The sequence below is a fragment of the Sparus aurata genome, chromosome 11 (genome assembly GCF_900880675.1).
Source record: "Sparus aurata chromosome 11, fSpaAur1.1, whole genome shotgun sequence".
Taxonomy (NCBI): domain Eukaryota; kingdom Metazoa; phylum Chordata; class Actinopteri; order Spariformes; family Sparidae; genus Sparus; species Sparus aurata.
This window is the reverse complement of record NC_044197.1, coordinates 21,327,035-21,349,620: the sequence shown is the minus strand read 5'-3', so window position 1 is coordinate 21,349,620 and position 22,586 is coordinate 21,327,035. Positions and strand designations below refer to the sequence as shown.

The 22,586-nt window shown below is 38.4% G+C and overlaps 1 protein-coding gene across 2 annotated transcripts; it reads right to left on the bottom strand.

Moving 5' to 3' along the window:
- Window positions 1–439: 439 nt before the first annotated feature.
- jak3 (Janus kinase 3 (a protein tyrosine kinase, leukocyte)) lies at window positions 440–18,951 on the bottom strand. 2 transcript variants are annotated; one of them, XM_030434544.1, is made up of 24 exons: window positions 18,861–18,951; window positions 16,568–16,777; window positions 16,283–16,400; window positions 15,873–15,990; window positions 15,403–15,548; window positions 14,979–15,282; window positions 13,107–13,226; window positions 12,830–12,987; window positions 12,632–12,743; window positions 12,103–12,283; window positions 11,257–11,381; window positions 10,943–11,074; window positions 10,762–10,849; window positions 10,330–10,454; window positions 9,213–9,351; window positions 8,870–9,021; window positions 8,185–8,335; window positions 6,995–7,122; window positions 6,455–6,644; window positions 3,683–3,807; window positions 2,892–3,064; window positions 2,295–2,412; window positions 2,077–2,190; window positions 440–1,182 (listed from the first exon to the last, which is right to left on the bottom strand). In XM_030434544.1, the coding sequence occupies exons 2-24, from the start codon at window positions 16,764–16,766 to the stop codon at window positions 1,063–1,065; spliced, it is 3,336 nt and encodes a 1,111-aa protein (XP_030290404.1). In that variant the 5' UTR covers window positions 16,767–16,777; window positions 18,861–18,951; the 3' UTR covers window positions 440–1,062. The 2 variants fall into 2 exon arrangements, with proteins under 2 accessions (XP_030290404.1, XP_030290405.1); XM_030434545.1 differs by lacking the exon at window positions 18,861–18,951 and adding an exon at window positions 17,701–17,721.
- Window positions 18,952–22,586: the final 3,635 nt, after the last annotated feature.

The following is a 22,586-nucleotide window of genomic DNA, read 5'->3' as shown; positions in this document are numbered from 1 at the left end:
TTGAATTCAGTCAAGCCTAATCCAATGTCAAACTCACTGGCCCTGTATCACTCTAATTCCTTAGGATGATCAGATCTAGGACCTGCATCAAAACATCCAAGTTCAGTGGAAATTCGCTTGGAGGTTTTTCTGTAATCCTTCTGACAAACAAACCAACAAACCAACACACAGGTGAAGAGGAAGAAGTTTTTAGATGTCATAAAAATACAACCATTGATCAAAAACTATGGCCTGGACTTCACATTTTACCTATTGTCTTGGTAATGCTATCTGTGGATCTATTTTGTGTGAAATACATCAGTATTTCATTTTTTAGAGACAATAATGTAAAATTCATATGTCATCTAACACATCCTTTGCATTGTACATTTCAATGTGCCTTACATGTTCTAATTTATACTGCATCTTAATTTGTTAGAATAATGGCATGAGAAATGAGTTGTAGTTGAAGATGTTTTAATTAACTTGACAAAAATAACTTAAACGAGGGCTTTTGCGCATTTAAACAGTTTTTCTTCCTACACATATTATGAATATTGTAATGTATTTGACAACAAGTACACCACAATGAAGTGAGCCACATTAAGATCCTACATAGGACACAGTAGGACTAGAAGTGTGTTCAGGAAGAGATTTTACACATGTACTCATAGAACTGAAGTTACATCCAGGTAACTTCTATTTTTCATCTGCCTTTTGTTGGCCTCTGTCCTGGTGAGGCAGGAATTTACACTTAATCCACTTGTTTGTCAATGATACTGGGAACAAAAACAACTTTTGATTAAAACTACTCAAAAAACTAACTCATGCGTGATCAATAAAACTTCTCTAATGTTCATCACTGGAGGTTCATGACGATCCTACCTCAGCTCAGTTGTAAATGTGTCCATGTTCATGGGAAAAGGGCTTTTGGCGACCTTTACGTAAGTGCTTATGGTAGTAGCAGGTGAGCTGTAATCTATCAGTCTGTAAACATTATTGGGTGTTTTCCTCTGCTGTGAGTATGATCTCTGTGTAAACTGAATCTTTAAGTTTAACGATGAGATGCATCAAGGCTCCTTGTTAGCCTTTCAGGCTCCCTCTCTCGTCCTGCATGACGGTTTCAATTTGGTTTCCCAGGCTCGAGAAACATGGTCGCTCCTCGAAGTCGTACCCCCAGCACTCCTTCATCATAACGTACACCTGGTGTTACAATGAGAAAAGACATAAAAATCCACGGTTAGAGCAACTGAATTTCACAATCTCCGTGCAAATAACATGACTTTACACTTTTAAACTGTATGCAGTGCAACTGCCTTAGTTACATTTTGCATGCAGGTAATATGCCTATTAACCTCTGTGGAGAGCAGACACACTGTCAGGTGTCCTTCAGTTATGGTAACAAAAATAAATATGTGATGGTCGCAGTTCAGTTAGGTTTAGGAAAAGATAACGTTACAGATGTGACGTAAGGTCTATACGTTAAAACAAGTCAAAGTTGATTTTTTTGAGAAAGTCCTGTGTTTGTTTTACCCACCCATCAACCCCGACCTCTACCTCCATCCTGCTTGGCTGTTCTCACCCTTTATACCTGTCATCACCAGACCTTTTGATCTTATTGTATTTGGACACTTGGGCATTTGTGCTGCACACACTTTCAAAGTGTTTTGATTTGTTCACAGACTAAGGCAAAGAACAGTTGATATTTACATTGCGTAGAACGACAGATGCCCCGACTAGTTCGGTGTGTTATGGACGAAATAAGATGTTTATGTTTAATAACCATTGTTGAGAAGGTTGTCAGGCTCCTTCCAGATTTAACAGCAGATGGTGAAATAAAAGATTAAGATAAAATCCTAACAAAAGAAAGATGAAGGATTTTTGTGAAGCAAATTTTGTGGACCTGATTTGGTTCTGGTGTATGACAGAGGCCACACTCACCTTGCCAACAGGGTCATAACACAGATCATCAGAAAAAAAGAACACTACCGGGGGCAATTAATAAATGAATGCCCTTGGGGATATTTATAATAAAGATCAGAGACTTCCAAAAAGGCTCCTGTTTTTCAGGACTCAACCCACATAGAGTGAACATACCTTGGGCGGGCAGTTTGGAGGAGCTGGCAACCTCCAGTCAGTCTTCAGAATATTTGCCAGATGCACTGAAATGGATGGACCCTGCACATTGTGTCCAATCTCCTGCATGTATAGCTAAAACAGTGAAACCACAATGGTGTTAACAGTTCCATTACCCAATTCTTAATGGTTTAAAGACACTGTCCAATCTGCAAACGTATCAATAGTAAATCTCTTACTCTCTTTGGGTTGGAGTTCATGTCGCAGTAGGAGAAGAGCTCATGAAGAACAACTCCAAAACTCCAGACGTCTGACTTGTGGGAGAATTTGGACTCACCGATGGACTCTGGAGCGTACCTGCAAGGAGAGGAGCAGTGTTTGGTCAGGAACTGAACACACAATAAACAACATTTAAAAGATGGCTACTTATCAGAGCAAAACCAAAAAGTCAGGCCTACTTTAGACTCTGACTTTAGATATTTACTCATGTCCTATTTCCTTCTGTCTGGCTTTATCCAAAACATTTGACATTTGATCAACATCAGATTAAAAAATTTGACATTTTGGGAAATACACTTATATGCTTTCTGCTGCAGAGGTATAGATGAGAAGATTGACACAACTATTGAATCTGTAAGTGAAACATGAGGCAACAGACGGCCATCAGCTTTCTTAGTTTAGTCCAAAGACTGGAAACAGGAGGAAACAGCTAGCCAAGTTTTCAGTCAATCAAACAGGAGGCTTCCACATAACCCTCCACAACATTTTTTTGCAGCAGCGTCTACAAACTGCAGAAAGTTACACATTTCTGAGGTTTCAGACATGAGGTAAGGTACCAGAAAATGGGGCTCTCTCCAGGCTGAGTGACTCGGTAGTACTCCTTGTCGAAAGGAATAATCTTGGTCAGCCCAAAGTCTGCAATTTTCACCAGCGTGTCACTGGCCACAAGGATGTTTCTGGCTGCGAGGTCTCTGTGCACATAACGCAGGGACTGCAGGTACTCCATCCCCTGGGGTAATGTGAAACACCAGAGCAAAACAAAATGGAATGCATCTGACCCTTGGTATGATCTTACAGTGAAAATGAAGTTCACAGAGAGCTATCTTTGTAGTACATTTTAGACGAATCATTTTTATTTTATTCTATTTGAAGCATGCATTCTAAAACATGTGAGGTGAATCTGATTCCTGATTGCCAAAACACATTTTTTTCCTTCAGGATTAAGTCCAAATTTGTGGCAGATGTCTCCCAAATAAAAACTAATAAATCCAATAGATTTACTTTCCTGCAGAAATTTCTGTTATTGTTTTCCTGGAGGAATTAACTTCATCTTTTTCTTGAGGATTCCTCTCAGTAATTTTTTTTGTGAGGGACAAAAATGAGACTGGAAAATGACAGTTGATGTCAAAGGGGCACCTAAATGTTTCGGCAATAATAACATTAAAGCGAGTACACGTTGAGGAAAAGACTCTGGCTTAATGTACTTGAAGTTGGCAATGATGGAGAATTTTGCTAATTTGCACATTTCTCACCCAGTAATGAAATGTCAGTTTGATCAAACCTGTTCTTCAATGTTGTGATAATGATAATTTGCAGGAGTTTACCTCAAATATTTGACTCTTCTTACCTTACAGATTTGAGAAGCAAAAAGCAACATCCGCCTGGTGTTGACGTTATGTCGGTAACTATCCAAGTAGCCAATGAGGCTGCCGTAGGGGAGGTATTCCATCACCAGACTCATACTGAGGCGACCTGTGAACAGGCAAGCATTAAAATCATTGAGCAGAGGAAAACCTTTTTAAACTGAGAAGATGCTCCACATCATCTCTCATTTTTCTTGAAGCAGTCACAAGTCACTCTGGACAGCGGTGACTCATGCAGGGGAGATCATGCAATACATATAGTGTGTTATTAAGAGCACACTGTAGGAAACATGCAGATACACGGCCACCTTATAAAGCAGAAGTTAAATAAACTGGTACTAAAAAGTTATGAGTAATAGCCATGCATATAAACATTGCCTTGTTATGTATTACTTGGGCGGAGCCGGACCTCCTGGTGTTCAAGTTATGTGTCATCTCATCTCGTACAATATCTCTCACTCCCTCCATGATGAGCTTTCTGATAATATAACTTTTTTAAATATTTCTTTTTTGCAATTGTCATGTGCAATGTCATGTGTACCATTCTTCTGTTGTTTGTAGCATGTATGTATACTGTTAATACTGTTAACTGCACAATGATTCAATTCACCAGTTTTCTATCAATTGTCAGTATCAGCTGTTATTTGTAGCGTTTATGGAGCATGTAATTATTGACGTATACTGTTAACTAACATGAATGTACATTCAGAGGAGGCTCGTCCATAGAGGCAGAGGAGGTTGGTCCTCCTCTATTTTTGAGAGGCAAGAGGAAGATCAATTTTTTTTTTTAAGAAAGAGTAACTGGTTGAAATAAATCATCACCAAATCTCAGTATCATTTATAAAATATTATATATATATATATTATATCATAAACAAAGTTTCTTCTTTGGAAGAAAATCCACTTAAAACGGTTCAACAGCGACAGTTGCAGACGGAGGAGACAGAGCAGTCTGTGAGAGGAGCAGGGAGCAGGAAGGTGAGGCTAGAGGAGGACGGAGGGTTTCTGTCCTCCGTGGGAGGGACCTCCTTCCATTCACTCAATGCATTTAGAATTTTTTCATGCTGATCTATGATAGGCTAAGACACGTAAAATGACGTGCTAAGGGAGGACGTCCTCCCTTACCAATCAGCAACCAGAATACAAGATTGACAGCAGGTTGGTCCAATAACAGTTCCCAAATTTCATTCTCACATTTATACAACTGTAAACAAAAAATACTTATATGTATTTTACAGCTTTCACTGCCAGCCATGCTCGGACAAGAAATATGGAGTTTTCAACGATACTGGAATCGGTTTCATAGGAAATATAAGCAAATTTCTTAAAGAAAAGAAACTGTTTGGAGAAATCAGAGAGAAGCAGTCAGAAAGATAATTCATAGTTTTCGTTTCGTTCGTCCTGCTGGAGGACATAACGTTAGCAACACAACCAGGACACAATACAGAGCAGCAACACAGTTGTTTTGGGCGATTGTGATGAGTGATGAGTGTGATGTCATATGCTGTCGAGCAGTATGTACATTGACTGCTGCAGTAGCACAGTGGGTAGAGCAGTTGCCTGCCACCCAGGTCACTGGGGATCAAATCCTGGAAGGGGTGCATATTGGTGTTTTTTTTCTCTTGTATATTAGCCCACTGTACATTATTAGCCGGCCAGGGACACACCAGCCCATTTCCGATTGTGTCGTTCACACACCAACAGCCAACTACAACAGCCTTTTGCCATTTAATAAAATGTTTTTTAAAGAAGTCTTGTAAGTCATTGTTTTATTGCTTAATTTTCATTGAATATGAGAAAGTAGGGATAAATAGTTGACTTGTATAAAATGACACGACACCGTGGACTGGTTTTCCTCCTGTCCTCCCCAATTTTTTCAGTTTAATGCAAAGTTTTCACAATTAGTTTCATATTTTACCAGTTGTATATTTCCTTTTTATTCTTAACTTATTCTGTCTCTCTAGAATATAGAGTCTATAGTGTGATATTTCTACTCTAGAAGGAGCTACTGTAACGTACCAATAAGCCCACAGGGATCAATTCTGTAATTCTGATTCTGATTTCACATTTCGTCATAAGGGACACGACCATGTGACTTAATTGAGGATAACAGGTCATGAGAAGCCTCCACCATGTTCTTCAAATGAATGAAAAATAGACAAAGAATGAAAGCTAAAGAGGATGCTAATAAGCTAATAGTGACTGTCCAGTTGAGTTAAATGAAAGATCTACAGAAGCCCTCATGAGCAAGTGAAACTTTTTTTTTTTTTCATCAGGTAATCCATTTTCTAAGTCTGATCTAAATGATCTTCTCTCCTGCATTCATGACTTGCAATGTGGTGGGAAAGAAAAGTTCTTTCATTTTTTTTCTCATCTGTGAAAACTTGAAACAAATAAAAAAAAGAGAAGATCAGTTGGACATTTTATCATCTCATCTTTTAAGTCCATTAAAAAACATGAGGAGATTTATTGCAGTGATTTATCGGTTGCGTATATATGTAGTATGGGTTGTAAATGGTGAAAAATATTTCTGATTTAACAGCTCCAAACAAAACTGTACGAGGAGTATCTATTACTCACTTATATTAAAACATGTGAGGTCGGACACATGCTCACAATGATCAAAAATGGAATATTACCTAAAGAAGACATGAAATTTATAATAGGAATTTAGAACTAAAATCTAAGCAGTGTAACAGTTTTGTGAGTGAACTGGAGTTGATTATTTCCTATGCCACACTGAGTGTCTTTATTACCTGCACTATAGCAGACTCCTCTGTATTTGACGATGTAGTCACAGTGGAAAACACTGAGGGTGTTGACCTCCTTCTTGAAGTCCTCCAGGGTCGACTGCTTGTTGGGCTGCAGCTTCTTCACAGCCACCAACTCGCCCGTGTGATCGCCCAGCGGGTCATATCGGCAGAGTTCAACGCTCCCAAAGTTTCCCTGGAAAGATTTTGAGTCGGTCAGTCAGCCAGGGTACACATAAAACTGAGGTTTGTTGTGAGAATCATATAATACTTTTTTCTCATATAACACGAAGCACAAATAGAAGCTTTTATTAATGCTGTCCTCCATAATATCACAATGCTCTGGTCTGGTTATTCTTCAGTTTGTCCAGTCAACACAATGTTTGGGGCACCACCGATGAAATTGAGAGATTAAATTGAAAGGTAGTGAATTGCTGAATACAATTGCATGGTGCTATTTGTAATTAGTTACATAAACATGAGTTCACGATCACTAAAGTGCCCATTATGTACAGGCTTTCTGTCGATTGTTGAGTGCAGACTTACTTTCCCCAGAAGGGAGATGTAGCGTAGGTGTCTCTCCTCAAACAACGTCTGGTCGTGTTGAGCCTGGCTGAGGGCTCTCCACACAGGGCTCTGCGTGACTAGCTCAGTGGAGTGTAGAATCACATAGTCTGCCACCAAACAAGAAAACTTCACAGTAATGGCTTCTGGTAATCTGTTGTCATTAAGTGACCACATTCCTAAAGCACTTCCCGGTTTTGAGAAAGACTTTCAGGATTGAACAGAAGGAAAATGAACAATCATTAACAAATAAATACAAAGTTTAAGCCCATTTCTAACACGCCATGCTTCAGAATGAAAAACTGCATGTCTCACAAGTACAAAGTTACAAATCCGACAGATCTCAGTGCTGCAGTAATTTGCCCTCCACTCCAGCAGGAGGTGCTATGAGTCAGTTTAAAATGCCAGGGTATTTTTCTACCTGTGAGACATGCTGTATTTGTACGGAAGAGGATTAGGGCCACACATGAATTTTTTTTGTAGTTCTGACTTTAAAGTCAGAATTCTGAGAAAAAAGTCAGAATTCTGAGATTAAAGTCAGAATTCTGACTTTTTTCTCAGAATTCTGAGATTAAAGTCAGAATTCTGACTTTTTTCTCAGAATTCTGACTTTAAAGTCAGAATTCTGACTTTAATCTCAGAATTCTGACTTAAATCTCAGAATTCTGACTTAAATCTCAGAATTCTGACTTTGAAGTCAGAACTACAAAAAAAATTCACATGTGGCCCTAATCCTCTTCCGTAGTATTTGTGTATGACTTTCTTTGATAAGTATATTTTGTATTTGGAACTGTGTTTTTTAGTGAATTGTTTGTTTGGTAAGTTTTGCCAGGAAAAAGCCTCTTTACTTTTCTTTGTTTCATTATGTCCAAATCAGGAAGACACAGTTCACATGAAATCAAGACAAAGAGAGTGGACAAAAAATGCAAATGATAAGTAAAATAAATGAACATGCAAATCACATTACTGTCAATTGGCATCCATTGTTCCTCAGTTCTTATGTTGCGTATATCTCCTTCCTATATTCAATATATTGTATAATGGTGGTATTTTCATTTTTACTATTTCATAGGATCACAACTGATCAGAACATTTTGGTGCAGTTAATAGATTTCTTTCTCTTTTTAAAAATGTTTTCACTGAAATATTGTAATGCTACATGTGATCATTACCTGAAGTGATCAGACTGTTCAGCTGACGGAGGATGCTGCGGCAGGAAGGTCTGAAGGCTGCGCGGTAGTCCATACACTGACTGATGAGGTCAGCCAGCTCGGTCCACTGGGAGGGAGGCAGCTGCTGGCAGCTCTCATAAAACTTCCGCTTCTACAGGAAACACATAACAACAGTGATTCACTGTATATTTGTTTCATTTTCCTGCCCTGCCCACTCTCCTTGCTTATTTTCCCTCTTCGGTTTCTCTGTTTTCTTAAATTAATCTCTGTGTTTTGGCGAGAACTTTTTAGTCACAGCTAAACTTAAAAATATGCCATCTAGTGATGTGTGACACCAGTCAGCTTATTCTGTACACTGATGTTTTGAATAGGGTGAAAAATCAATACAATTTCTGTTCTATCATGATTCAGATTGGTACTCCAAGTTGGGACAGAGTTGGGCAAAACAGCTGTTAAACACACTGCCCCTTCAGTTTTGAATAACATACAGAAGAATGTCAGATAACCTTTGACAAAATCAGTTCAATCTCAATGGATCTCAATGGATAACACAAGTCTCATTGGCAGAGTTAGGAGTTACATTTTTCAGGTGAAAGCCTATGTTTTTGTAGTATTAATTCCTTTAATCTATTTTCCTTTTTCAGTGCTTGTTGCACAGTTTGCATAACTTATCAAGGGGGAGTACCTGTTTCAACTCCAAGCCTTGCAGTGGGTTGTTTCCACTGTTGAAGATTTCCCACACAGTGGCACCAAAGCTCCACTTATCACACTCCAGAGTCAGGTTGTCCGGGGCCTCTAGCACCTCAGGGGCCACCCAGGGAATCCTGTCCAGTATCACTAAACAAACATGCAAACAGACATATTACAGGCTGTGTATCATAATTTAAATGTCTTCTACAATTTTATTTTGTTTATGTTGTAAAGTCTTATTTCAATATTTTACTACTATGCTTGGCTATTTATTCACTTCCTTGTTCCATTTTAGTATGAACCTGATCATGTCAGATATGGTAACCATCCTTATTTACCATCCTGGCCAAGCATGACCACACTGATGCCGGGGTCGCTCAGCTTGATGAAAGGAGAGCTGCCCTGTGATGGGTCACCTTCTCTGGCCAGCAGCAGATTTTTTGCACAGATATTTCCATGAACGATGTTCTGTTCCTCCTGAAAGACAGTAACAGGTCAATGTTGACTCCTTAAAGTGTGGTTGTCATTGTTTGAGGTTGTGGTTTTGTTATTTCCTGTTTTATTAAGTTATATCCTCCTGTGTCATGTCTCACTTTCTACTTCCTCCCATTGTCCATTGTCCCGCCCATTTTGCTCACCTGTGTGCCATCAGTTTAACCCCTTTGTATATTCAAGTCCTTGCCTTCCACTCTGATTCCCCAATGTCTAGCATCAGCTCCCTGTCTTCTCCTCGTGCTTAACCTGCGTTTGCTCCCTGTGTCCTTGTGTTTGTTTCTGCTATTGTTCTCAAACTTGGTGTTGCTACGTGTCTTTTGTTTCTTATATGTTTGAATTTTTTATTTTATAGCTTGTTTGTGATTAAACCTCGCTTTTTGTTAAGTTACATGTCTGCCTGTGTGTCTTGCGTTTAGGTTCCCTTTGTTAAACCGTGACAGTGCTCATAAGTATCGGCCATCTTGACCAAGTTTCACACCCAAAATAAATATTGCCTCTCAGGCCGGTTAAATTTCAGTCTTTATAAAGGACTATTATATTTTGCAACTAGTCGTGTGTTTCAACATCCAAAATCCCATCCAGCATCACACACACAGGAAACCAAATCTACATTTGATATTTAACATGAATAAAGTCACTACAGGTGAATAGGATGAAATATTTAACTCATAGTTATCACCATGAAACTTCCCCAGTAGATTATTAAAACAATTAATTTCATAGTTTGTGAAGTTTTACTGAAATGTTATCATCAAGTATGCATATTAAGTATTATCTAATTAAAATTAATTTATTTGCATACATTTCCAGAAGAGACATTTAAGTTTTTTGGACTTCTACTTGTGAGAAGAATATAAAATATCTCAATCTCAAAATTGACCAGTGGACTGGCGTAGACTGAGTCAGTGTCATTACTGTTGTAAGATCTGGTAATGCTCTACCTCAAAAAGTTTATCTTACCAGAAAGATCAGCACAGACGCGAGCTGTTTGGCCACGTCAAGTTTCCAGCTCACTGACACAGACGTCCCCCTCTTCAAGTAAAGGTCAAGGGCACCGTACTCGACAAACTCCTGCACCATGATGTCTGTAAGGCAACAGCGAGGTTTGTTTCTACAGCTGTACTGCAAACCAAAACACAGAGACACAAACGCTCGCCCACAGATGAGGGACTGAGTCTGGGTCACATGAGGATTTCATGTGAAGATAGTTATTTTGCTCAGTATGAGGAGGATAACCACAAATATTTAAATTTGGGCAAAATCATTCACGGAACATTAACACACCTAGAAAACATAAAGCACATTGGCTTCTTGACAGCGATGAGAAAACAGTGATCAAACAAGCAAATAAAAGGACAGTCTGGAAGAAGCTGCAGTTTGGCTCCAACTCACTTTTTACTCCGTGAACACTAACACCATATACATGAAGGAGGTGTTTGTGAGAGATCTGGCTCATCAAGCTGGCAGCTTCAAAGAATGACTAAGAAGAAGGCAGAGACAAGAAAACAACATGAGTTGGATGACAAAATGTGAAACACAACACACAACAGTAATTCAATCTGAAGACACCCACCTCCCAGCAGTTTTTGTGAGCCACATCAAGCTCTTTCAGGAAAACTTCGGTCACGTGTTTCTTCCCATCATGAATCTCTATTTTGTAGCCTTTGAAATTTCGAGTGAAGGATCCCTGACCGAGGCTTTCATCCTTACAGTAAAAATGCAAACAGACACTACATTAAAGTGCTCTCCAACATAAACAACATTTTAGCTTAGTATTATTTATGTTTGACTTGAGTATCATGGTAGCAGCATTTCTCGAATAACAGTCAAGGTAATGAAGGATTAGTTGGAGCAAGAGAGGCCTGGTCCAGTGTGAGTCACTCTTACCCATTTCAGGTCTTCATATTTGATCATGTGGAACTGGATGTGACTGAATTTGGTCCTTTCCGTTGTCGGTGACCCCTGAGCTTCTACAGTGCTGCTGTTGCTTATGATTATCAGATTTGTGAGCTCTGTGGGAGCAGCAGAGGACATGGTTATTGCAATACAGTCTATGACGGTTGCCAATATGACAGGAATGTATCTCAGTTCCACAAAGAAATGGAGGTATTACATTGTTGCATTCTTATAAGTGAGTGACCACTAGTTCATTTACATGTGTCCAGTGCTGTAAAAAGTACCCAAAAGTTATACACGTGTATAAAGATATTGTGCTAATAGATAACATTGGTAAAAGTCTAGAGTACTTGAGTAAAAGTCTGAAACTGTCTGATATTAACTACTTAATACAACATACTATCATACGCTGAAACTAGTGTGGATGTAAACACTTTTTTAAATTCTCTTGATATGCGTGAATTTGGATTTTATTTGCTGTAAAAGACTTTGCAGTTAGCTAACAGAGAGAACATTCATTTTTTGGGTCATTCTGGTGAACTCTGTGGAAAGAAGATGACAGTGGTGGATTGAAGTAAACATTGTCTAGTGTTGCTCGTTACTGTACCATCAGACTACAGAGCAGCTTCTTTGTCATAACCAGTTCCCTTTAGTGCATTCTAATCACCCAACCGGAAGATTCTGAAAATGACCAAGACCATGTTTTGTAATGTGGCAATGATTATGAAAGAAATAACCAAGGCTATATACATACATATGTTACACAGTTTTAAGACAGTATTAACCAGTTCAGTGCTGAGAGTCTTTCATTTTGCACACTGCAGATGAGAAACACACCTTGGGGTCGGGGTGGACAACAGCAGCCCAACTTGACAGGTACTTCAGCCAGTAACAGCTTGTTGTGTTGGTAATGGCTGGTGAGCTCTCTCAGGCTGGAAAATGTTTTCTGGACACCAGGAAGACTGAACTGCTGATTCTTGATGATTAGACAGTCTTTATAATCAAGTCCAAGGGGAGTCTGTAAAAGAAAAAGTTACATCAAAGCCTTTACAGCACTGAAAAGCACTGAGTTACATGGGAATGACTTTTGAACATTAGAGTGTGCAGAAACTTCTCACACAACTTTGTTTTTCTTCGGAAACAACGTTCATAGAAACGACTGTATTATCTGCATAGAATTAAACTTTTATGATTGCAACTGATTCTTGTGATTTACACAAACTTTTAAATTCATACGTTACAGCAGCTATACTAGCTTGTCGTCTTGTTTGTGATCGCCTCCATAAAGTTCATAAAAATGTGCACAGACATAATTAATACATTACTCTTCAAAGAAAAGAGTCCATTTCGTTACAGGAATCTTTACCTGAACGCAAACAGTGAGGAAGAAGTTGTCATAGTTCTTGGGACTCTTCCGAAGAAGGAACGTGCCACCTTTAAATCCTGACTTTTTCAGCTTGTTGACAGCAAACTCCGATCTGATCAAACAAGATATGAAGGAAAATTCTAGAACAGCTGCATATGAATGGCCTCACTGGATTCAGTTTTAATCGTACCAACTCACGTGATTGGGCCGTGACAATGGTTTTTGATCCCTTCCAAAAGACTTGGAGGAGCAATGTCTTGGCAGAAGTAGTGGCTTGAGTCTGTGGTCAGTCTGAAGTAGCCATCAACAAGTGACACAAATGAAAGTGCCTCCTTGAGACTCTGGAACTTGGCTTCCTGTGAGCAAACCAAGGATAGATAAACATGCATGTGTTGAATCAAATCAAAGCAGGAACATTGTCAACAAACATAAACCAATGATTTGGGAAGTATTGATTATAAGATCTCTCCCCTACCAAGCATCTGTCATCGTTGCGTGTTACTGTCACCATCCTGCTGTCTTGGGGAGCCTGCTCATGGCAAGCCCTTTTTATACTGATGTCGATGATATCTTTGAAATCACAGAATGTCTGCCACTGCAACCGAAAAAGGGAGAATTCATGGGTGGGGAGAATGACCACTTGGTGCTTGGATTGTCATTTTTGGATATGGTCTGCAGGGCCAAATAAAGCCATTATAAATACAGAGCTCAGAGAATTTTACAAAGACGAAGTGACCTGGATATAAACAATAAGACCTGTGTACTGCTGTGTTTCATGTGTTCCTTAAGAATTTTTCATCAACTCAAAAGACAATGGATAGCGACATTCTGGAGGGAAACTAAATTATGAAGTAATTCTAATAATCATTGCACATCTTACTCTAGATTTCAGTACAGACTTGGAGCTTCATCATCCTTCAACAGTGTTGGGGCTCGTTACTCAAAAAAGTAATATATTACACATTACACATTACTCTCAAAAATAGTAATGCCTTACATTACATGATTACTTTCTGAAGAAAGTAATTAGTTACATTACTCGTTACATTCTTGCTCTATAAAATTGCCTGAAGACCCCCCACTGCATAAAGCCACTTTTGACGGTTAGAGATACAAACATTACTTTGAATTTGTTGAACGTAAGGAAAATAACTTGACTGTAAGGTGCACACTTTGCCCGTGTTGGAAACTTCTCTCCACCGCTGCTAACATTACCTCAAACTTAACGAAGCACCTACAGAGACAGCACGCACACGCAAAGCTTGTTGCTAAGGAACCGTTGAGCAAATGAATGAGACGCCAAGCAAGCAGCCAAAACTTTCTTTTCAACAGAACCAGTAGGTACTGACAACATCAAAATCTGAGATGAATATGCTTGTTGCCTCGTACATAGTAGGGCAAGTCATGCGACTTTAGGCAAGTTGCATGCAGCATGTTCTGCTCATGTTGTTGACGCTGCCATTGTTATCCCATCTCCCCTTGGCTTGGTGACTAACCAATCGGTGATGGTGAAAGATACCTCGTGCCAGTCTCCAACCAATCACTGTTTCATTATTCTGGCAGCACTGTTGGACACCTGGAGTTGCGAGACTGAGGAGTTCCCACGATAATAACATAATCATGCTGCAGTTATAGGTATGTGTTACAAACACAACAACACGAAGTGTTCCCAACCCAAAAGATTAGGAGAAGCGCTTGAATTTGTCTTTTTTGAGATTTTTGTGCTGGTAATGTGGTAAACACATAGACTCCTATTAGCTCCACTGCAGTGGTGGAGCCGTGAGAGAGCAGAGCTGGACTGAACACGGATCTGGTGGAATTTAGGGGGTTAGACACATTCATTTGAGAATGGAAGCGGAACACACTCAGTATAATCAAATGGTACTGTTAGCTAGGTGGCCTTTGAATGCTAACAATAGCTAATGGATTATCAAATTTGTTGTGTTACTTGAAAATATGGCCCACTGTACCTTTAGTTTTTATCCATCATATTTTCAGTCGCTAATCAAGTGGGACATGGTAAAATGATTAATGTTTGTAAGATGACCTATTTTTAAAAGATTTACAACCCCGAACAAAGCAGCACAACATTATCCTAGCATTTTAACACCAGAGGAAAACGGCTGCTTTGAATATGGTCTGTTGTTGAATATATTAGCAGGCTGATGTCAATCAGCTGGGCTGAGATGATCAGATCCTTGGTACTTTCCATGTGATGAGATTACAAAACAAAGCAGAAAGGTGCATGGCTAGGCAGATTCTCGTTGAAAAAAGAGCACACAGGTAATAATGGAAAAACTAGCACAACACTATGCCTCAACTCTACTCAAACTTGAGTTGTTCTTACCAGGGCACCATCAGGAGGACAACTTCCACTGGTTTGAATTCCAGTTCCTCCAGTGACCCGCACAAGAGAGAAAGCTGACTTCGAATGAGAGGAAGACACATTCACTCTGTAGGTTTCGCTTCCCAAGGAAGGTTCGATGCCAGCCAGTTCGATCAGGTACCTGAGCTTCAAGCTGCACTCATCTACTGAGCAGTTGCCAAGATTCTTTAAGAAACGCTTGAGGGTGTTTCTGATTCGGTAACGATCCAGCCGGTTTCGTTTCTGGATCTCGTGGCGATGTGACTTTGGAAGGCACGATTTGTAGCTGAAAGAGCAGGATGTGTATAGTTATTCTGTTTGTGATGGTAAAAAGGTTATGGTTGTTTAAACTTTAATTTGTGAGGTCCAGTTTGGGCAAAATGAAACACAATTCAAATGTAAATACCTGACAGTCTTGCAGAGATCTTTTACACTCTGATGGCGCTCTTTAGCCATTCTCCACATGTCCAACACTGCAAGGCCAAGGCATTCCTCTTGGGCACTCAAAGGTGGAGACACCCCTGCCTCACTGGCAATAAAGTCGCTTCGCAGCTATAAATCAAAAGAAATCAGTGATCGACATAATCTTTAATAAATTGTACATTTATAGTTAATCAAACTTCTAGATTCTAGTACTAATTGTGTTGCTAATAAACATTAAAGACTCTACAAACCACTTACTAAGTTGCCCATGAAACCATTTCTGATGTTTTATTGTTTGACATCAGATTAAAGAAAATGACACTGGTTGCATCCTGAAGAATCAAACATTTTGAACTATTGGGATAAGTACTAGAGAACAATGAGAATGTTTGCCAGGAAGGTATACGTGGGTGGGATGAGTCAATACTTCTCTTTACATATTGTTTACTTTACCTGAGCAAAGAGATACTCAATGACACTGTAGTCAAGCACTGGAGTGACTCTGCCTCGGGTCAGACTGTAGCGGTACGATGCTCTCGGTCCTTCTCCAAACCAGTTTCCAAAGAAAAACCTGCAAACCCAAAATGAGGTCTATTATTCATCACAGAACAACAGTATTTCCAGGAACGATGTTAACTTCTAGGAATTTGTCTATTCACTTTTTGACTAAGATAACTTCTTAGAATAGGCATATTTTTGACATGCTTTGTGTGAGCTTTGCAAGTAAAGTCGGTCACTTTGGGCCACCTACCTGTAAGATGTCTTTGTTTTCTAATGTACAGGTTACCCTTTTACATCCCATTTCATAAAATGAAAAATAAATGAGTGAATGCACAATTATTATTGTTTTCTTTATCACCTACCTGACTCTAAAGTGGACAATTAAGTTTTCTTCTGTTTTGAACATGTGTGATGGAGGATACCAAAATGACAGATCGTCTGATGCCAAACCAAAAAGACTTTGGTACACTGGTAAGATTCCTGGAAGAAGAGATCAAATACAGTATATCATCATAGCATGACTGACCAGTTGATGCTTTAATTAACAATTAGATTTATCCACACTTGCAAATTTAAGAAAACATTTTTTTTTTTTTTTTATGTTATTTTACTCAAGTCAGTCTCATGACCAGCCAGTGAAATCTTACCACATTTTTTGCCTACTTGGATGCAGACATTTTCAGCAGAGATCTGTCCACACAAAATGTGTATTGTCGTGGCCTCCTTCGTGGTCGGGAGGAAGTAGAGGTGTACTTGTAAACTGGGACCAGTGCTTGAACTGGACCTCTGGCTGCCTCCCCGGTCTCTGATCACCAGAGGGGCTGACTCCTCTTCACTGAGATCCATCGCTACTTCTTCTAGATAAAGCAGACATCCTTTCAGCACTTTCAAATGTAAATTAAGTTGTTGAATGATGTTGACAAATGACCTTCTATTTTTGAGGTATTGCACTTGATCCATTGCTTGATTTTATTTTTTAAAAATCAGAAGTCTGACAAACATTTATACAATGGTAAAAATTGCATGATGTGCTAAGATTACAGAGGGAACTTTTTATAGACTGATAGAAGCCTTAGTGAAGGTAATGGGGGAACATTGGGACTGATACTGAATACTGTGTGTAAGGTGAATTTAAATGCAACTCATGTTTAGTTTTATTTTGATATGCATGTCTTTTTTCGTTTGTCATTTAATTTATGTAGTTGCTCTCCAATAAACGTGTGCGGTTTGCTCTTCACTGTTTTAATGCCACTGTAGCTAGCCATCCTTTGGCTTCAAATCAGATATAGTGAAACTTTATTTTCTAAAAATATCTACCAGTAACACGTATGCTTTTGGCCTTGAATGTTGCCACAGTAGACATTAGCTAATTACAGTATTCTCTGTTTATATTGACTAACTTTCTGATTATTTGATTCAGAATTTGTTTACTAATTTGTGGAAAAGCAAACAAAAAACCTCCCTTCTTTTGTTCTCTTATTATGTTTCTTCTAACTTATTGATATCTTTGACTCAATGAAAAGGCGTCAATAAAAAGTAAAAATGCATATTTTATAAGGTGAACCAATTTCTTATCTGAAAGGTAAAAGTAAAAGTAACTTAGCTATCAATATAGTGGAATAAAAGTACAATATCTTATCTGTGATACATATGTGTTGAAGCAGAAATATGAAGTATAGCAGGAAATAAGTAGCACTTAAATAAATGTACTTGGTTACATGGAGATTAGTAAAGCTCATTGTCGGGGTCTGTTTTAGCTCCTGTGTCCTCAAGGACCCCCCTCCCAAATACCCTGTCTCTTCTTATTGGTCAGCTCACACACACCTGAGCCAGCACCACCTACAACAACAGAGCAGCTGAGATAAATCAATTATTCTAAGCCAAACTAGCCAGTAGGCATATATTATTCAAATGTGTGACATGGTGACATAGTGTGATGTCACAAAGTCAAAGTTAAAGGCGAGAATACTGACGAGGTGTTTCAGGAGCAGTGTTTTCTGTAGGAGACGGGAGCTTCTGTTGGTGCGGACTTTGACATTTCTAACTTTCAAAATATTTTTACATCCACAAGATCCTATGGAAAACACTTACTAAAATATGTTTACATCCACAAGATCCTATGGAAAACACTTGTTAAAATATTTTTACATCCACAAGATCCTATGGAAAACACTTATTCATTTATACTTCATTAATTAATCAATTGATATTAGCATTCTGCACAGTCCGTTTTCAGCTGGAGGCGTCTCATTGAGTGATTCATGTTATTTTTCATTATCTATCCATTTTGTTGTGGATCTTTCTCACAGCCACGTCTGCAGTTACTGAGATAAGGACAAGTGAAACCAACAAGTGATTCAGAGTAATTTTCCACACCAAAACTTTACCAGCAAGCCTAAAAAAAACACTCAAACTCAGAGTGTTACTGTAAAAAGCTATGTTAAATTTTTTAGAAAGATTAATTTCCATTTCCATTTATACATTTAGATGTAAACGTCATTGTTGTTTAAGTACATAATCCAGTATATTTGTATACTTAAGTTTGTATGTTATCACATGTGGCTCTGGTTGATGTTCTGAAACGCCTAATGTAAATGTGTGGGGATTCCCGTCATACCAGACGAATCAGCCTGCCACGTTCGAGAGCAAGAACATAGTATGTGAAATATAAAATACGTGCCATAATAACACATAACATTGTTTGATAACAATATGGATCTGATTACGTTCACTTGGTGGATGATCATTAAAATAAACAATATGTAAATTACAATTATCACAACAATCTATCCCAATGTACAGCAAACACTTTGTAAAATAGTTGGTGAACATCAAGTCCCTGTCATGGCTCTTTGAAACTGAATAGAAATTGAAAATAAACTACAGAAGAAGTTAAAACACATCCACATTTTATTGTGGGTGTTCTCGAAATAGTGTTACCTTTACATATGTACGGCAGATGTCCTCAACTCGATCATTTGTTCCTGTAAGCCAGAACTTTGCGTTTATGCTGTGTGGTGTGTGTGTGTGTTGACAGGAAGTCTAGGATTTCCTGATTTAGACAAGCATAATGCGACACCATCGACAGTTGTCATCTCTGACTGAACTGACAGAGTGAAATGTGGACCCCCTCTCTGTTCATAACTATTGCATTCTGGAAGCGGTACACATTGTGCCAGAGTTCACACACAGTTGATTAAATGAGGAGCCTCATCACAAAATATAACTTGGGTTGTTTCATAAATTGAATGATGTGTGCTCTTTCAAAGATAATGTAGCAGGAGTTCAGTTCATTTTTTGCCAGGAAAAGAAATATTGTATCAGCCAAGAACTTTTTACCCTTCTCCTCAAAACCCTTACATTCTAACACCACACACTAAGAATACAGAATCTGAACCATAAAAAACCCATAAACAAACAAACAAACAAAACAGCGTTTCTCTTCATCAATTCAATACTTTTATATTGCGGGTTATACATAACATCCCAGCTTCTGTGGGCTACAGTGACAGTCCTTTCATTTAGAAAAACTGACTGATTGAGAATAAAATCTTCACTGGCTTCTCGGTGGGAGAAATCAGTATGCAAAACATGCACACCTCTTTGATGTTCAGGTGCCGTTCTGCAGTATTTTAAGTCCTAATTATTGGAGAGGAAGCAAGTGGGGAGAAAAACTACGTAAAACAGGAAAAAACTGCAAAATTTAAGTATAGAGAAAGGGGTTTATACTATATTAAAACATATAAGGCATCAGGCGGAGCCACACTGAACTACTTCCTCTACTTAAAGAAAATTCAGTCCTGCGCAGAAACTCATCTGACATTACAGGAAAAGAGAATCAGCTGACAGCTGTGGTTTCCTTGTTCAACAGTGTGGGCTACAGCAGTTTCCTGTTAAGCTGGGAGAGAACCACCTGAATTGCAAACATAATTTAATATTTGGATTCCATTTTCCTTTATTACTGTTTTTTTTTTCCTAATCCCTGTCATGGCATTTTTTTTTTTTTTTTTACTTTTTTTTTTTACTTTTTCCTCTCAATAATCTTCCTGTCTTTCCATGTTTGTATACTTTTAAAGTAGCCTACACATTAAATAATATTTTGGTAAACACGTGATGCATAAACAGTCCTTCATTTGAGTATCAGACATTAAAAGTTTTCAAACTTAACCCACTACTTCTCTGTGTGCTCAATATGATTCAGAGTAAGTATTTAGCTAAAATCCGGCCAATGACTCATCTTCCTGCAAAGATTTGGATCATTGATGATCAAGTGATAAAACAACATGACTTAAATGATTTAAACCTCCTTTAGTGTAGGCTCACAGTTTGTATTGGATCACAGCTTACATTGCAGTTTAAAGTTTTGGTGCCATAGAATTAAATGTATCTTCAGAGTCAAAACTTAACTGAGGTTTAAAGAGGATGTTTTTTTATTTTAAGCTAGTTTTTAAAGTCTGGTCTAACATAATTTAAAGTTATTACCTGATCTAATTGTTTTTCTTTTTTAGATAATCCTCATTGGTGCAACCCAGCTAAAATATTTGTCTTAGTTTTAAGCATGCTAACAGGAGCTTACTAGCGCTATTAACAAAACATACCACTGAGGCTGATCTATTTTAGCCTGGACCAAATGATGAGAGACAAACCAAGTCAAGGCTGGATCCAGGCATTCTAGACACATGCCTGGGGCCTCCCTGCCACTAGAGGGCCAATCGTGATGGGAAAAGAACATCAACTACCTTCATTAAATAATGTTGAACATATATTTCTAAACATTCTAAAAATCTGAACTTTATTCCAGTATTTATATATGCAATATTTTTTCTAAACATACACAACTTTAGCATCCATGTGCAGGAAGAAGCTTTTTAGTGGTTGTCATCTCTTCAGAAGTCTGTATCAGAATGTACATTTACCATTTAAATATCTGAATCTGTTAAGTAAAGACACTGATAAAATGAAATGTAAAATGCATAAAAATGAATTGTATCATATCTATACGTTTCCTATAAATACGTGACGAACAGACTGCATATAAATAAAGACAAATAAATAAATAACACACACACACACACACACATACAATATAGATATATTGTATGTGTGTATTAGTTATTTATTTATATTTCTGCATATTCATTTATATTTCTACATATTTATTTATATTTCTGTATTCATAACTGACTAAATAGACCCCTTTCACAGCAGACACTTTGACTTCACAAAGCAGGAAAAGTACAGGTAGAATTTCTAGAGCCATTTCTATAGAGCCATCGTTATTTTTTCTTGGTGACCTGTGTTTTTCTTGCTTTAACAAGTCAAAATATCTGCTGTGAAAATGTTCTATCAATGAGCATAATATTCATGTGGAGGTTAGGTTTTCGTTTGTTTTCCAAATATACAAATATGTATATAGTGGGGGCCCCAAAATATACAGTCTGTGTAATCTATCCATTTACTCCTGCCTGCCTAGAGCCATGCTGATAGTGGCATTCAAGAGATTAAAAACAAACTTCATGTCCCATATCTTATTGCCACGCATTGTCCGTCTGTTAGTGTGTCTGTGCATTTCTCAGAAACATTTAGGGAAATAATCTGAGAGGTCAATGTTTCTACTTGTGCGTGAATATCCAGTTCCGTTGAGCCAGTTACCTTAAAACTCCTGAGCACGTTGATATGGTAGCTGCCTTGAGTGTTGTGAACCCTGTAAACCTCTTTCTAGCACCTCCCTCAGGTCAATCAGTCAACAGCACCAGCATGATCTCAAGTAAGAATCACTCTTCAGAATACGTGTGATCCATTTTAGGGATTTTTGTACATTTGCGAGAAGTAATGGTCATTTTTAGAAATAGCCGGCCCTTGAGGAGTTGATTGTAATTGTTTGGTGCGGTTTGTTGTGGTCATACATCACCTGAGAAGAGAGATCAGTCTCAGCAAGGAAGTGGGACGATGGAGAATTTGTTATTTGACCCGTCCTTACAATGCACTTCACTCTCTAAGGTCTGAACATAAAGATCAAAGATAACAGCAGCTTTGCACCGTCAAGGACAACAAAATCTACATTTATCAAATCATCACAATCAAAATCATTTATTTATCTTCTTAAAAACAAGAAGCAGACTTTGAATGACCTAAAGTGATTTCTTTGATTAGCCAACACCTAAATGGCATGCAAACTGTACGATCTTTGACCTTTAGTTCACGAGAAATGCTTTTACAGACTTATGGATTCTGCATTATGTCCGCTTTATGATTGACTCTATCGGATGTCGTCTAACTCCTTTCGCTGCCAAGTGACATGCCATCAAGGGTGTGAACAACTTCTTGTTGCGTTTGTGTCATTTCACAGGGTGCCAGAATATATCTCTGCCAGGAAGAAGAACCAGTCATCTTGGTTATTTTATAATGCTTGGTTCACAGAGTGCACATTGAGTCTGTACAAAAATCACTCCACTGGCTGTCTGCCAGCTGTGTTACATCATGACGAGTGTGACAGTGACACAAGCCCGACATCCTCTCCTGCCGTCTCTCACCTGCACTTGTGTTTTTTTCCCTGTAAACTTTCTGTTGTCCAATTTCCGGTCCTGTTTGCGTCACGGATACATAAAAGGAATAGGTCAACACTTTTGGGGTACACCCTGATTTGCTTCATAGTGGAGAGAGATG